This window comes from Acomys minous (genome assembly GCF_964271855.1).
Source record: "Acomys minous genome assembly, chromosome: 7".
Classification (NCBI taxonomy): Eukaryota; Metazoa; Chordata; class Mammalia; order Rodentia; family Muridae; genus Acomys; species Acomys minous.
Genome location: NC_140488.1, coordinates 93,940,516 through 93,958,424, shown reverse-complemented (window position 1 = coordinate 93,958,424; position 17,909 = coordinate 93,940,516). Strand labels below are relative to the sequence as shown.

Sequence of the window (17,909 nt, the reverse complement as noted above, 5' to 3'; positions counted from 1 at the left end):
AAAAAAAGCATGGGGGTGCAGACCTCTGAATCCCTGCAGGAAACTACAGATTCCTGGGAGGGAATAATGGCAGCCCCAAATGGGACTTTAATAACAAAAGGCAATTATTTTTAGTATTTTCCAGTAGATCTCAGCTGTCTGGTATTGTCGGATTCTATTCATGGAGAGGGGGGATTTAGAGTGAGTTAATTCAATGGGTGGGGAGGGGAGCCAGAAATGATGCAAGGAAAGGGGATGAGGGAAGAAATAAGGGAGGAAGGAGACAGATAAGGGGAGAAAAAGAAGAATGTGACTAGAAACTTACAAGTTTTTTTTTTTACTCTGGTACTATTAACTGGCATGATGGACCCCAAGGCAAGATGCCAGTGCTATAGTAATAAATGCCAAGATCAAATTTCCAGGAACAAATATAAAAGGACTCTAAAACAAGCAATTTGTCAAACTGTGTTCAGGGTACACGGAAGCATAAAGAAATCGGGGAGAAAGTAGGTCACTGCCAAATTCTCATGGAAACAGCTGGGAAGCCATTATGGGTGATAGTGTTGAAACTAATTAAAAAGTGGTAAAGCCATAGATGAAGGTGGCATGGGGGTGCGGAGTATGGTGGAGGCAGGCCACCAAAGAGAGGACAAGTATGGAATTAATTATTATTTGTGCAGCTGTTTGGACAATGCAAACATGTGGACTCAGCAGATCTATAGGTGAGTCTCTTGGTGAGCTAGATCCACGTTCTGTAAAGTCACAGAGAGGCAGCATGGCTGTCCAGTGGAACATTAACTGTAGACTGTTCGTTTTGTGTAGGGAGGAAAGCACTGGGGTGGGGGGTGGGGGTAGGGGTGCGGTGGGGGGTGGGGGATGGGGGTAGTGAGGGGTTTTAGTCTTTTTCTCCACATGGGGTTCTTATCTGTGGTAAACCATGTAGGTGGCTCCTATGCTGGCTCAAAATGGGGTAGAACAGAGGTTTCTGAGGAAGAGAGGGAGCGATTGCTCAACCGGAGTCCAGCACACTCATAAGAAGTAGAGTGAGCAGGTACCACTGAGACAGCAGTGGAGGAGGCAGTGGTCTGCTGTGCACTTTGGAGGACACATCTTTATGGCACATACGTTACCTTATATGGCAACCAGTATGGAGCAGCCTGGCATGGACATGAAAGTTTCATGTGACTGAATTTTGACCTTTCTTTCTCTGAGAACAGTGTTTCAGAAAGGTGAAGAGTTCAAGGACAGCACCATATCATTTTCATTTCTTTAAATGGAGTCTCTTCTCCCTGTGTGGTGAGGGAGCCTTAGAACATGGGGCTACTTGGCAACAACCCAGCTGCAGTTAACACGACAAATCTGTAAAACTTTTCATTTCCATTTTCATATACATTTACACATACATTTACTTCCCTTGGAATTGACAAACAGAGGACATTTAAGTGAAGACAAACTGCTTTTCTTCCCTCTGAAGAGGAAAAGTCAAGAAATCTTCTACAGGCCAAGAGCCAGAGGAGTCTTGGACAAAACATACTGATTTCATTATGGGACACAGAATTGATACTTGTAACCATATCAAACTTCTCTCAAAGATATCTCAGAGCCTGGAAAACAGAACAAAAGGAATTTACATTCTTTTCTGTCTTTCCAAAGCCTACGGTTTCTCATCAACTGCTGCCAAGCCTACATTTGACATTTATCCCTTTCCCACTCCCATTCCCAATGATTCAAGCAAAAAGCTTGATAAGACTTAAGTACTAAAAGGTGTGCCTGGGACTTCATAACACAGCACAGCACAACACAAGCCTAATGGTACTCTTGGCCTGGCCCAAATCACGACACCCTGACATCAGCTTTAACCGTTATTGGCACCCCAAATCAGAGATGCAAGAAGAGAAGAACATGTGCTTCAGTAAGCACCCGGGCATGATCTCTGACATGTGCAGATCCAGGGAAATCCCGTGATTTCTCAGAGCTGTTGAATAGAGAAGGCTATCACCTGATTGAGAATCTCAACCTCTTATCTCTACTCCATATGGTTCTACTTCAGAAACTTAAAAACGTCACTGAAATACTAGAATACTGTTAACATTATTTTATACATTTATTTCTTTATTTGTGTGTATGTGTATGTGTGTCTGTGTGCATCTGCCAAGGTCAGAGAACAGCTTTGTGAAGCTAGCTCTTTCCTTCCACCTTTACATACTTTCTGGGGGTCAAATTCATATTGTGAAGCTTGAGCAACAAGTATGTTTACCTGCTGAACCACATCCCTGACCTCTTGTTGATATTATTTTTTTTAAAGATTTACTTATTTATTATTATGTATATAGTGCTCTGCTTGCATGTACTCCTGCAAGCCAGAAGAGGGCGCCATATCACATTACAAATGGTTATGAGCCACCATGTGGTTGCTGGAAGTTGAACTCAGGACCTTTGGAAGAGCAGGTGGCGCTCTTAACCACTGAGCCATCTCTCCAGCCCGTTGATATTATTTTTTAACAGCAGTGTTAAAATAGCCAATAGCTCCTAAATATGTTAACACAGTAAAACAATATATTAGCAAATATATCTGTAGGCATGGGTTACTTCTGTCAGGTAGAAGACCAAATAAAGTGTGTATTGTTTTAATAAAATGTTTACCAGGTGTATCTATTCCTTAGGATATTATTAGGTCACAAAGTGTCCACACACACATTTCTATAGTCAAAAGTGAAAACGTTGGATGGGTTAGGAGTTTCCAAGCTTTCTCAAGTGCATAAAGACCTCTCTAAAAATGAGGAGTATCCTAAACTTATTACATCAGCGCTTTCTATTGTTACAACAAGACTGCTTAAATTTTCTACTCTCAACTCCTTTTTGCGTAATGAGATTTTTATTTTTTTCTTATTAAATATCAGTCGAAATAAGGTAGTTTTAAAATGAAACATGACATGGCAACATGAGTGAAGAAATATATCAGCTGGCTCTTCAGTCTGTCACAACCACCTCTTCTTTACTTCTTCTTCTTCTTCTCCTGAACACATCGTGGACAGAACCACTTTCCTTTGGGCTTTTTGGTGAGTTTCACGCAGGCAAAATGAAACCACTCAATTGGACAATCAGGATTGTCACAAGCGATCATCTCCCCGTAGGACACCTGGTGGCACAGGCAGTATGTAGGCTCATACGGATCCACAGGCAAGTCCAGCATGCTAGAGGGATACACAGAAGTGCTCTTATGCTTCTTTTGCTTTCGAGGACCCTCCTCTGAGGTCTTCATGCCTAGGTGCCGGGAGCTTCTTTTTCCTTTCTGACTCCGACGGGTGCTTTCAAAGTTGCTCTCATCCATTCTTTCCTTCAGCTCAGCCTCAAATCGTGCCAAGTCAGCATCAAGCCTTTGGATGTATGCATCCACCGTCTCATAGGTCTGCATGGCCAGCTGCACCTTGTCATCACTGTACTCATTGCACTTGTTATAGGAGCTCTTGATCTTCTGCAGGCGTGCCACACGCTGCTCTGAAGGCAGAGTCTTTACTGTGGCAAGGTACTCTGCAGTCAGGATGTTGATCTCTGCCTTCGTATCTTCCGTTTTCTGGTCCAGCTCTCCCATTAGCTGGAAGTTCTTCTGAAGTTCACAGGGAAGGTTCTCAATGCTCTCCAGATAGTCCTCCAAGTATAAGGCAGTCACCATCTTCTCTGCAGCCATGCTCAGGGTCTGCACGAGAGGCACCTGATGAGTTTTGAATGCAACTTCAGGTATATAGGCATATAAAAGAGGTACAAAATTAAATTTTAGTCATATAAATTATAGAGAAATTTATTTTAAAACACTTCTTTGGTATACTTATTTTCTAAAAGTGAAAGTAAATGTGTATATTAATGGTTGGGCTTACTTATTTCACAAAAAGAATTAAAGCGTGGCTGATACTGTAGGAAATGAAACATTTTCAACATGTTTCAGAATTGACTAATATTTTGATTTTAAAATCAATCATCAATGGTGAGAATGCACCTTTGTAAAACTACATAGTACATAATGTATGTTTGGTGCCATTTCAGAAATTGTTAGAAATTGTGTCCTAATCCCAAACTGAAATTTACCAAATGACTCTTTTAAAAACAACATTCCAGTGAGTTCTCAGACAGAAGGATTTTAAATCAAATATCCAAACTGAATACATTGCAAGGTAGACCAATTTGATATTTCTATGAATGACAGTAGAAAAACACTGAATTTTTTTTCTTTCTATAATCAAACAATCACATTTCTATGAGAGAGAAAAAAACCCTTTGCCTGCATAATAAATACAGCAGTCCATAACATACAGTCATCTCAAATCTGAGCCAGTATTTCAGGTAGTGTCCGTTGGCTTTGTGTGTTATGATAACACATTGTTGTGTACGCAGAACTGAGGCCATGGTGAAACTGTATGATGCAGGAAGAGCAAGCACTACCAAAACCACCTCAGACCCATTATGGTTTGATGTAATAATTGTTGATGGTTGTGCACTTAGAAACCTTTCATTATTTCCAAAATTTTCATAGCCTCTTATGTTTGGTTACCCTGTATGGGTTTGAGATGCACAGCGTAAGAAGCTGGACCATTAAGCATATTTTAAAAGATGCTGGTTTTAGAAAACAGTCCCTCAAGGATGAACCTTTATCTGTTAGGCAAACCATGCCTTTAGGAAGAAAGGATTCCTGGAAGGTTCAGTGGGAGGGAAGAAGAAGACAACAAAAGGTGATCATGCAATAATCAAGATTTCGAGTCCAGCAACTCCTAGGGTACTCTTCAAGGCCACTGTCATCAACATGTAGTATTGGTATTTGACACTTGATTGCTGAGTGAGTGAATGAATGAACAATGCCTTCTCTAAGCTTGAGTGATCCGGTACCAGTTGATCTTAATTATCCTTTGACCTAGAGTCTTTCAATAATATAAAATACTTTTCCCTGATGATTTGGAAGCCCTCATAGTAGTAAATAACTAAATCAGTGATCTAGAAATACCTAGTGCACCTCAAGTGTCCCCCCCCCCAAAAAAAACAATACTCCAGAACAATGCAGCTTAGGCTAGGAGGTGCCTGGTAGCTTCCCAGTTTGATGTGAAAAGAAGTGAAGACACGTCTGGCTACATCCTGATGTGGGCTTTCCTCCCAGCTCATGGGATAACCTATGCTCCTGTACTGCTACAAAGGCTGTACTATTCAAACTCATGTCTTGATATAGCGGTATGTCACCCGGAAAGCTGTGCCTCAAGTACTGGGTTATTCATGGTGGACATTTGGGAATGTTTTACTTCCAAGTATAAATAAGAGCACATTTAAAACTACAGCTAACTTCACTTTGACTCCCAGTTTGATAGGCTTTCATAAGTGAGAGAGAAAACAACTTGCTTGCCAGGAATCACACATGCTTACCCCATCAGACATATGTGTCTTATTGGAACAGGAATGATGAGGGTGCTATAAGAAAAGCTAAGGGAGTGCAGCTTCTATCAAATGCTAAGCCAGAAACTCAGGAAAAGACAAGTGCTGTGAGCCTCCATTGGAGGTCAGTGAGCAGGGTAGTTAGCTTACATTCTCCTCTGCTTTGGAGCTTATGATGTTTTCCTTGATGATGGAATAATTATGGTTCCTTCCGAGTCAGCCCCCTCAGGCCCTTAAGTATGGAACCCCTAAATACCTCTTTCTTGTGGTCTGTATCTCACAGAATATACCCAAGCCTAAGCATCCATTACTACGGAAACAACATCCTGCTGAGTTTCCATGGCTGCCCTCTGCCCTTAAGTCTAAATTGAGGTCCAGCTTCTCTGCATTCCATTAGCAGGAGCCAACAAGCTTCTGTCTGTGGACAAGTTTATCACTGTGGGCAAAGGATTAACACAGCCTTTCCCCCTTCTTTGTGGAAATCTGTCCAATCTGTCCTTGTGTTAACTTACCAGCTCTGTTGCCCTGGAAACGTAGTGAAGGTGGAATGTCAGCTGTGTTACCAGGAAATATTGCTTAAAGTAAAAATGACCCAATTGTTAAATTGCTTCTGGTGCTGCAGGATTGTAAATGAATATAAATACCTGGCAGGAAGCCATAGCTTGGGCTTCCTTGACTACTCTTGGTATTCAGCATGACCCTTATGGGGCCCCAGGAAACTACAGTTGTTTACAAATACACCATCCTGTGGGGTCTAGGGATTCTAAACCAAGATACATCTTATAGTTTCTCTACCTCATTTTTGTTTGCTCCTGAGCTGCTACCTGGAGATCCAGAGATGAGTCTATGGATGGATGTAGTTTCCTAGAAAGACCCTTCTAAGAGGACACATGCCCATAGCTGCCCCACTGATCAAGGTGGTTTCTGGCCACTTCCTTCTGAGTAGAGTCACACCAGTGGTGGCCTATGGTGACCTGTGAGTTGCAGAGTTTTGCCAAATTCAAGGAATTTCAAGAGTTACAAGACACATAGCAAGTTGTGACTTACCCAATGCCACACTGCTTTGCAAGTAACAGAGAGCATATATTTATTTACATTCAGAGAGTCTCATTTCAGAACTGGAGTGTGCAGCTGCTGGGATACCCTCTGGGTCTGATAATAAAAGCACGGTTTTGTTCAGTTTCAGAGACTGAACCCGACTCAGGTGATATTAATTATATTGCTTAATTTCACTGAAAAAAAAAACCAACCTTGAGTAGGTGAACAGAACTGCAGCTTTCAAATTGACATCATTGGAGTAAAACTCCTTCAAATCTGCAAACCTGAGCTGCAAAGCTGTGTATCTAGTCCTCCTTGTCAGAGCTGAATTTCTTCCCATTGCTACCTAGTTAAAAAAACGTATTCCCAGGTAGCTAAGTAAAACAGGAGATACTTAAAGATTATTTCTAAAAAGGCAAGTAGGAGGTAAGAGAAAAAAGGTAGGGTGCGAGGGGTGGTGAAAGAAAGGGGGGTATTGTAGCATCCTACCAATCTATGTTTCTGATTCTCAGCAACCTTGAAAGAGAACATTAAGATATCCTTTACTCTCAGGTCTGGCTTCCCAGAGAGAGGGAGCCATAAATGAAAGCCTGCTTTGTGTGGCTATACTGTGACAGCAGAGACAATGGCTAAGATCTTTTCTTAAGTGTGTGTGTGTATGTGTGTGTGTGTGTGTGTTTTGAAGGCCTTATTGTTACAAAAAAAATCTCACAATTAACTACTGTTCACCTTGGCTTTAGTCTTCCTAAAAATAATTATAATAGTGACTTAAAAAAAACTCAACAACCCTGGTATTTACACCCAGGATACTGAAAGATTTAACAAACAGCCTCCAAAGCCTCAGACCCTGGCTGACCTGATCAGCTTGAAACTTGAGCAGTCTTTAGACTGAATCAGATACGAACACCACCTTTCACTGAAATCCTGACTGTTGGGCTAAGGCCAAACTTGAATTTTAGCTGGACTTATCACTGCAGCCATGTATCCATTTGGTTAGTCAATGCCTATGCCATGCAACTGTCAACCCTTTTGAATATCAGTTCTGCAAAACCTCCAAGGTATACATTTCTGTCAGTGAGAAGGAACCTGGTTACCCCGTCAGTGATTTATTTAATAACAAATTGAGAAAGACACCGAAGGAGACAGGCATGCAAATAAATAACCACCTTATGGGAAAACTTGAAACAAGGTTAAAATAGAAGTAAGTGGTTTTTAAAAGTTGTGAAAGGCCAGAAGAGGAAGACATTATTTTGACATGGATGCCAGAGAGGTTTGAAAAGAAAAGTGCCAGTTGATCTGGGTTTTAATGGTCTTGATGTAGAAGCTCACCTGGACGTGAAGCAGAGGGAACAAATACCATGTATTTTGGTACAGAGAATTTCAGTGATAATATTCAGGGTGAGGACAGGAGCTAAAGTGTGTGTAGGGGTTTCTGTTGCTGCCCTGTTCCGAACTGCTTCAGACTCCACGATAGAAATGTATTTAATTCTGTAAAAGCCTTCAAGCCAATACATTTATTTCAGATACAGTGGTGCTTGATTTGGAGAAAGATGACTAACACAGACATGTGATGCTGTGACCAGAAGGGGAAAATGGATGACTGTCAGAGAAACTATCAAGGAAATGGCAGTTTGCATGGCAGTTAAAGGTACCGTTGGCCTGTGGCAGTAACTGAAGGGCTGGGAAGAATGAAATGTATGGAAATGAAACAGAGTCAACAGCACTTGGCTATTGGATTTGGAAGATAGAGAAGAAATCGTTTTAAAGGTTCAAGCCCATAGACCTGGTAGAAGTGGGCTTTTAAATTTTATTTTGTTTGTTTGTTTTCAGTGCAGGGAACAGAACCTAGGGAGTTGTGCATGGTAAATGTGCACTTTGCCAGTATGTTACACCACAGCCAGCTACTTTCAGTGTGTTTTGGGAGGCAGAGTGATTGTTTACTCAGCTGAGTAGGCCTTTGCTGGTTAGACTGGATACTGAGAGAGCTTACCCTCCCAAAGCAATGCTTTGGTGCCACCATCATTAAGGGCGCATTCTGGTATATCGAACAGAATAGCTTCTCTTCTGGCATTCATATCTATCACCCTGTAACCAGATTTCTTCTTGACAATACTGTTTCAACCAGAGATTTAGCTACATAAGTTTTGCTTGTTTCTATTGGATTGGTTTCTACATCTATCAAAGTGCTTTTCTCAGGAATCCTTCACAAGAGACAGCTAAAGCAATGTAACTTTGTCCCCCTTTATGAAAGCTTTTATTCCCCCTTGTCCAGGTAGAGATAATGTCCACCTCTCTGAAGGCTGTGAGAAGCTATTGTATAGTGAATTTGGATACCTTCATGGGTCTGTGATCTGCAAACTTCACTCCATGAAATCTCATAGATCTGTGGCCACTATGCATGTATGAACTCGGGTGAAGTTCGCTAAAGATTACAGCAGATATGCCCGTTTAGAAACTTTTACTGGCTACTGCTTTGTCTCAGGATGGCTGGCAGAACCACAAATTAAGCTTAAGATGTATTCTGAAACTTTTTAGCCATGCTCCACATTTGATCAGAACCAACCTACTCCTTTGAAAGTTATCTTGAAACAAATAGGCAGATAAGAGCAAAATGCAGAGTGGCTGAGGTGAAACAGATCCCTTGTTTTGGTTGGGTATCTGATCTCAATCTATACCCTGTCATTAGCCACATTGTCAGATTTAAGAACTAATTCCAGGCTTCCATTTATATGTGGGAAGGCAGTGAATAAAATCATAGGCGAGGAGAAAAATCCTACCCACTTCCTTGCACTTGAACTTCTCCTTCATTTTCTCTCTTCTTTTAAGGGCACCTTTCCCTATATTTTGGCTCAAGGCTATAGCTCAGTGGACAAATGTGCTCTAACACAGCTGCAGGCTCTGAAAATATAAACAACATTGAGAAGAATTATCAACGGGAAAGAAACATTTTCAAAAGTTTTTTTTTTTCCCCATAGAAATTTACTTGGCCTGGGTACACTGGTACATGCCTTGATCCCAGCACTTGGGAAGCCAAGCAGGAAGTTTTCAAGTTCCAGGCCAGTCTAGACTATATAGTACCCACCCACCCCGTGTGTGTGTGTGTGTGTGTGTGTGTGTGTGTGTGTATGATGTGTGACATGGTGCGAATGTGGAGGTCTGAGGAAACTTGCAGAAATCAGCGGTCTCATTCTACAATGTGGATTTCAAGGAAGAAAGCTCGGGTCCTTTCTATGGTAAGTTCTTTTACCTGCTGAGTTGTTCCATGGCCCTGGCCTTTTCATAATAAAGTTGTCTTAGAAATGTTATTTACATTTAAATTCTCATTCACTAGGAGTTTAAGGAAGACTATAGGGTAAAAATCATTAGACTTCAGTGTTTTCAGGCAACAGATGAAAGCCAAATTAACCATACCCATGTACTTAAAGAGATGAGTGTCTGTTAACTCTTGTTTTCACTAGTGGAGAGCACTTCCTTTTTCCATCTGACTGTAAAAACTGTCTTGCAACCTACATTATGGGAGAAAAATCTTTCCTAGCTACTCTTCCAACAGAGGATCACTATCCAGAATGTATAAAGAACTCAAAACATTTACCACGCAGAGAAAAAGCAATCCAATTAACAAATGGGAGAAATCTGTTCTGCTATTTGGTATGGAAATCAGCAGGGAAGTTCCTTAAAACTTTAAGACTGGAATTAACATATGATATGCTACACTTCTCTTTATACCAGAAGGATCCTGAGTCCAAATGCTATGGAAATACCTGAACATTTGTAGATTGTTGTGCTATTCACAATAAATAAGATAGGTATCCCCTAACAGAAAAAGATAATACGGTGGCATTTTGTTCAGCTATAAAGGCAAACAAAATTGTGTCATTTTCGGGAAATTTATGTAACTGGAGAGCATTAAGTTAATCAAAATAGGGCAGACCCATAAAGGCGATATGTGAACCTAAAGAGGAAGGGAACAGTGGACACAAAGTAGAATGGAGACTATTACAGAAGAGAAAGAGGATTGGGGGAGACATGGACAAAATAAATTAAATGCAATAGTCACAATGACACTCATGACTTAGTAGAATTGATATGATTTAATTAAAAATAAACTGTATCTTTGGAACTGAAAGCCTGGGCTTTAATCCCCTACCATTAAGCAGGGCTGGGGGAGTCTTCTGACATCCATGCCTTGTCAGAGAAGGTAGATGCAGACTATACGGGAACTGCCAGGGAGGCAAAGGCTGCAAGTCCTGTTTGCTGTTTGTATCTATAGACATCCATTTGAATGATCTAAAATTCAACTTTGGTAAAGGATAGATGCACTCATAGTTGGTCAATGAGAGTTTCTTAAAAAAAATTTTTTTACTACCTACTCCACTACAACCACAGTTCCTCCCAGGATTTTCCCCTTTCACCAGCATTTTATTGTAAACATTTCAAACAATGTAGTTTTCAACAACAACAATAACAACAACAACAACAACAACATATCTCTCTAACTGGTTGAAGTAGCCTGGATTTTATTCAAGTGCATTCAGTCACAAAAATATACTTTGCACATTCCCTATTACTTTTGGGTGGATTTTATTATTGTAGAAAAATCAATGTCCATCTTTTGAAAGAGGCAAGTATTACCCTCTGGACATTTAGCAGCACACATTGGAAAGTCTTCACCTCTTCTTCTTTGCCTCCTTCCCATGATTCTATCAACCATAGGCCCTGTCTTTCCCATCCTGCAGCTACTTTTTAAAAAAAGATTTATTTATTTATTATGTATACAGTGTTTTGTCTGCATGTACCCCTGCAGGCCAGAAGAGGGCACCAGATCTCATTATAGATGGTTGTGAGCCACCATGTGGTTGCTGGGAACTGAAACTCAGGACCTTTGGAAGAGCAGGCAGTGCTCTTAACCTCTGAGCCATCTCTCCATACCCCTGCAGCTACTTTTTAAACTTCAAATCACATAGGTATCGTCTCTCTCTCTTTTTTTTTAAACTTCTGGTCCAGCTGGATCCTGCAGGGTCTTAGCAATAGCTCTCTGTTCTTTTCCCAGCTTTTTTTGGTTGCTACTGCCCTATGGACCAACAAATTTGCATGCCAGACAACATGCAAAGCATTTCCTACACTTTATCACACTTAATCCTCATAGGGATTCTATGAAGATACCAATTATCATGCCCATTTCACAGATGGAGAAATAAATATATGATAATTTCTGCCCCAAATGCTGATCCATACTCCACTCTGGAAATGCCATGTATCTTCAAAGTTCTGGGCCATTGTTTACATGTTTTCTGTACTTTCACCTTTCTACTCTTGCAAATTCTTCTTTTCAGGCCCCATTCTGGCTCCCACAGATGAAAGTGGCCTTTTCTTAAGTCACTTCTCACACTGCTTGCATTATTTCCTTGGTTATTTTTATGCATTGCCTCATCAGCAGGTGCCACCCCAAGTGCATGCCTTATTCTCTTAAAGTAGACTCCATTTCCTTATATGTGTGTATAAAATAGGTCTATTCTGTGTAGATGTACTGATTGATTGCTTTTTGTTAGTCACTGTTATTTTCATCATTCTTCATCACATCTCATAGTAATGATGTAGTAATGATATTTAACAACAACAAAAAAATAACGATGTGGAAGGCAAAGTAAGGACTCTATTTCCCTATCTAGTAACTCCCAAGCTTAGGAGTCAAGATCCAAATGATCATTTGCACTAAAAGCAACAATATCCCCAGTTTATTAAGGGATGTGTGTGTGTGTGTGTGTGTGTGTGTGTGTGTGTGTGTGTGTGTGTAAGAGACTGGCTTCATTTCCTTTAAACTTTCTCCTTACTCTCACTGTCATAACCTTTTGAACAAGAGCTCTCTCTTTCTGATTTTGCCCACAGTGAAAGCAGCACAGTTTAAAGGTTTTTTTGGACTCCTCGTGTTGTACTTCAACCCAGGTTGGTGCTTAGAACATGCACCTCATTTCTGTTTTTATGAGTGTGGTTCTCCTCAGTTCATCCCTTCCATTTGGCTCCACTTCTGACTGTCTTTTAATTATTTTTGATTCACTACATTAGTGGGACATATACTAAAAGAGAACAGTTAAACATGAGGAACTTGCACTTTGGATAGTCACTAGCTAGACTATTTTGACAGATGCCACTCCTAAAGACAACTAAAAGTGATGAATTGAAGAAGCTACAGTTCTATAAGTTTCCAAAGAAATAGAATGAATGAATGGGTTTGTGGTTACTTGGCTAGTGATGCTTCTGTTTTGCCCAGGCTGTACTTTCTTTTGGAGGTGGGAATAAGAGCACAGTGTTTGGTCTGTTACTGCAGGATTAAAAGAGGCACCTGGTATCACTTAGTACTGATTGGTTTGGGGAGGTGCTGGAGAGAGAGAAAGAGAGAGAGAGAGAGAGAGAGAGAGAGAGAGAGAGAGAGAGAGAGAGAGAGAGAGAAAGCGCGCTATAAGCAGTGGTCCTCTCTCTTCAGAGACATGGGGCTGTTGGCAGAACAAATAATCACATCAAAAAAGACTTTGAAGCTCCCCACATGGTCAGCAGAAAAGGGGACAAAGACTTAGCCATAAATATTGGAGTTTGTTCTGAAAGCAGAAGGGAGAGCTTGCCTTTGCTTGAAGCCAAAACCAATCTAAGACCACAGAACTTCAGCCTGAGGGCTAGGGCTAGGCAGAGAGCTTGCTTTTAAAACCAGAGCTTGAGTTGCTATGATGGTGGGGGGTGGGGATGGGATGTTGCTGTATGCTCCACTTGTACAAGGAAACTTGCACATACTCTTGACCCAGGGGTTGGAAGGAGGTTTACACAATCCTTTCATTGCAGTAGGTTACTTTCCAAGGACATAGCTTTGACTTTTGGCTGGGTAAAGGTATACTGTTAAGATCCAGCACCCACACTTAATATGTGCTTGTTCCATTTCCAATATTTTATGTAATACCTGTTAACAATCTACACTATGTTACCTCATGTTTGAATTAGCATAGGAACTCCCCGAATGGAGATCCACCTACACCCATCTTCTGTACACACATACTGAGCAATTTCCCACTTCATTGAGTAATAAAGGTTTTTTGGCAACAGCTAGGTTTATCAACACGTAGGTACATAGTGGATCTATGGGTCTATGGGTCTTCTGGCATCTTGTGTTAATCAGGGCTTTGTTCCAAAGAGTTGTCAGTCCTTGTTTTTCTGACTTTACATCATGTTGAATCTGCTTTCCTTCCTATACTCCCCATACACACATATAATGATATGATTACCTTCTGCCCCTCTTTGCTTACTGCTCCAGTTGTCTAATATTTGTTCACTATGTCTTTTGTGTTTGTACTTTCTTCTCTACATTCTCCATGTCCCATGGCAGACTTTCATCATTTCCTGCTTAGAATGTTGTCATGGCCTTCATGAATCTCTTGCTCCTACTTCTATAACTACACTGATTCTGACTGATCTACTTTGTGTGCCTGGTCCTTACCCTACTTTTCACTCTTCATATTCTGTCTGTGTATTGACCTCTATGCATTTGCTGGCTATCCCACTGGTAGTATCTCACTGGTACATCATGGTTCACCCTTATCCAACTGCATGGGAATCCCACCTGATCTCAACTGGCAGAGTCCTTCACTCTTCAACCCATGTTACTACAACATTTTATTGAAGGCCCTTTTTCAGCATTTATTCCCATTTGTACGTTAGTGATATGCTTGGAACCACTAGACTGTAAGTCCCTTTTGGCTCAGGGGTGGTCTAATTTTTTTCTGTATCACACTGTGGCACCTAACAAGCATCCTGGCCCTAACAGTTAACCTAACAAATGAAGTAAGTAAGTAGTGATATCCCTAGGTTGGAGGTAAAGACAGGGAAGTATTTGCTGCTGTGAGGGCAGGTAAGGAGGTTCATTTGTCTAAGGTCCTTTTAAGGGTGTGTCAAATTGTGATCACTATTGTTTCGCCCACTGTTTTTGGTTAGCTGGATGATGCCACCTCTTCAGAGATCCTGGCACTGGGTTGTTGGTAACAATTTGTTATTTTTATAAGTTGAATGGATCTGTTGGTATTCCCAGCCATGCCACAAACTTCATGAAGCTGTGGCTTGCTGTTGGCTTCCTGGGTGTTGCCTGAGTGATAACAGAATTCTTCTGACTTTAAAATCCTTGTTGGGCAGGCTGGCCTGTGGATTGGCATCCCTGCCTACCTAGAAGCTGCTGCTAAAACTCCCATTGATCTGAACTTCTTTCTAAAACCAAGAACTCTACAATCCTGACCCTCATCACAGAAGTCAATTGTAGGTTTTATCATCTGCAGCACCATGGTGCCCCATTATTAGATGCTTAGTGCTTTGATGAGATTAGAACTTTTTTGAGTGATCAGACACATACAAAACATCTTTCAATGAGAAACAGTATAGTTTTTTTAATTCAAAATAGTTATACATGATGTATAAATATATATTGTGTACACACACACACACACACACACACACACACACTTCCTTTTCTTCAAGTTTTCTATCAAATGACACCCCCAAGACCAATTTAAAGTTTTAAAAGTTTAGGCAAAGTATATTCTAGAACAAATGAAAATGAAATGTGTCACCTAGCCCATGTGTCTCATGCAAGACACTTCCTTATTTTTAATAGGAAACTTGAGTAATCAATTTTCCCAGAATGTTGGGTGAGTGATGCTTGGCCCCCTGGCTAGCTGGGATGTGAGATTGGAGGCCTAAAAGGAAACGGAAATGTTTCTAGAGCCGTAAGGGTTTTGAAACAGGTGCAGCCTCTCCTCTGTCCCTCTGGGAAGCATGCTGTCCGCAGTTGGATGAGCGTTTCAGCAGCAATTCACTGAGCTCTTGGATGAAAATGGCAAATTTCTCCCCAAATGAGCTGATTATCTGCTGCTGTTGGGTGCAAGGCATCCCCCAGCTATGGCGGGAATTACAGCTTCCATCTGTTCCCTAATGTGAAAAATGTGTGCAGACCTCTGTGCTACCAAGCTACATGAACTTTAGACATTCAGATCTGCTGACACATTTGGGTCGCAGCCCTCGGAATGGCTTTTGTCAATTATTTCATTACATATCCAAATAACCATCCTGAGGGTGGTCTGAATTAGTGATCTGTGACAGTGTGGTGCTGACATATTTCTGGCCCTTAGAACTCTCTGTTTTTTGGCTTTGTTTAGAGGATGATGATATATAAGGACTCAGGATATTTAATCATTATTACTTTTGAAGTGAGCACAGTACCACCATTATGGAACATTCTTGGGCACAGTTACAGCCAAATCCACATCATTAATTTTTGGCTTCATCCCAGACTTTCCAGTATTTCACCTTGCTCCATTATTTCATTCAGGCAAATCAAATAATAGTTTGTGCTTATAGGGCAATTTTCATCAGAAAATTCCAAGGTCCTCTACAAACTTTTATTTCCTTAAGAACAAATGCATATCCTTGGAGGGACATGCATATTTAAATATGTTTATTTGTGCAGGGATTTTGTTCCCAGTGGACAAGAAAATTATGGCTGGATTTCTATGTATCCACTTTACAATATAGACATGTAATGTGCCAGCTTAATTTTTCTTGACATTATTTAGTAAATATTCTTTGAGTAAGTGATTAGATACAGAGCCATACAGGCTTTTGAGACTATGGCCAAACACTAGTTTCTTCTAATTTTGTGTACTTGAACATTTTCAAAGTTATGTCTAGTGCATTTGATGGGAAATTTGTTTTTATTAATTATTAACTGCTCCTGATTGTCACCTAGAGTAGGAAGTGTTTTGATTAAGTAAGCAAGATTAATTCACCAATTGAAAAACCACAGTTATTTACGACTTAGCTTATGATTTAATTGCAGATGGTCTGGTGGTTGGTTGTTTTTACACGTTACCACCAGCTAGTTTCACTCAATTGACTAATTATGGACTTTATTACACTATTTCGTGCATGTGTGAAATAAAAAACAGTGAATATTCACCTACATTTGTTTTCTTTTCCTTCTGATTGCACTAACTACATTTCCCATCACCCTTTGCCATCAGGAAAAGTATGGACTGAACCATAACTCAAGTGGGTAGAAGAGTCCATGTTCAACTTTGACATTAAAATCTCCCCTTCTAGCTTTCTTTTCCTTTGCTTCATATCTAGATGAATTTAATTTTCAGGAATAGCTGGACTACAAGATGAAAGGAAATTGTTTTCCTGGATGACTCTATGTAGTAGAACATCTCAACTGAACTGCCTTGAGTATCACATAGTGAGAAATTGATCTCTGTTGTCTGAAGCCAGTGAGATTTGGGAGTTGTCTGCTACACCAGTTAGCCTACCCTAACTAATATTCTTTTATGTGTGGCAGAGAATCAATACACATTCCTATACACATTCTACAAGTTTCAGGGGGCACACAGAGCACATTACTGGTGTTGAACAGTAGGTTGTGAAAATGTGTAACCAATGAGCCATGTGGGTCTTTGATCACCATGTCCAATTAAGCCACATGGTTATGTGATTTTCTGGTTTGAGTCAGCCTTTTATCTGAGGCAGATGCAACCATGAACAGTCCCCTGTAGTGAAAACCGATCATTTCAGTACGCAGCTTCCCTGGAGGAAGAAGGAGGATATGCAAATATCCATATGAGTTATTGAGGATTTCATGCTACAACTTCACTTTCCCCCCCTGTCTAAGAATCATTTCTTATCCTACATCCATGTCTGGATTGTTCGCTTTCCAGTCTACATTCTTGTCATTGTTCATATGCCTCAACATTGTTCATATGCTAGCAGGTACTTCACTAGCAGGTCATTTCTAGCTCTTGGTCCGGACTGACTTCTCTTATAGACCCTTATAGACTATATATCTTAGATACCAAGGATTACTTTGATTCTAATATTCCATTCAGTGTCTTATGTATCAGCCTCATGCATATATACACATGTATGTATTGTTGAGTGAATGTGAATGATATAAATGACAATGGTATTTTGATAATCAAGAATGAGCAGTAGGGTCTGTAAAGAAAGCTCAATGGTTAAAGCACTTCTACTCTTGCAGGGAACCGGAGTTCAGCTCCCAGCACCCACATGAGGCCTTATAATCATCTGCAATTCTAGCAGCTTCTTCTGATGCCTTCTTTTAACCCCCTTGGACACCAGATATGCACATATGTACATATGCAAGTAAACAATCAGACACATAAAGTAAAATAGAATAAATCGTTTTTAAAAAGAATGAACAGTAGTCTTAGAATCATTCAGGAACCAATCATTAGACCACTTAAATGAATCAGGCTAGATTTTAATTTCCTGCTCTAAAAATTAAATCCAAAAAGGTTCATTGACTTGAGCTTTATCAACAGCTAAAATACAAACAAGAATTTAAAACAAAGGCAGGATCCATTTTCAGGTTTTGATTTAGTAGCTGCTGTGGGTCTTCAAGAATTAGAGCTCAACTAATTAGTGGCTCAAGCCATTTC

General features: G+C 40.4%; 2 protein-coding genes across 3 annotated transcripts in view; one reads left to right on the top strand and one right to left on the bottom strand.

The window, feature by feature from the left end:
- Positions 1-17,909, top strand: part of NHS (NHS actin remodeling regulator) — a 342,238-nt gene that overhangs the window by 218,813 nt on the left and 105,516 nt on the right. The gene's annotated exons all lie outside the window — the stretch shown is intronic.
- Positions 2,863-5,836, bottom strand: LOC311602292 (inhibitor of growth protein 5-like). Its single transcript, XM_084790188.1, has 2 exons — positions 5,648-5,836; positions 2,863-3,711 (listed from the first exon to the last, which is right to left on the bottom strand). Exon 2 carries the CDS (start codon positions 3,665-3,667, stop codon positions 2,975-2,977), a length of 693 nt encoding a protein of 230 aa, XP_084646314.1. The 5' UTR covers positions 3,668-3,711; positions 5,648-5,836; the 3' UTR covers positions 2,863-2,974.

What these genes read in the sequence shown, in the direction of transcription:
- LOC311602292 (XM_084790188.1), bottom strand. Translation starts at nt 3,667, where the DNA reads ATGGCTGCAGAGAAGATGGTGACTGCCTTATACTTGGAGGACTATCTG.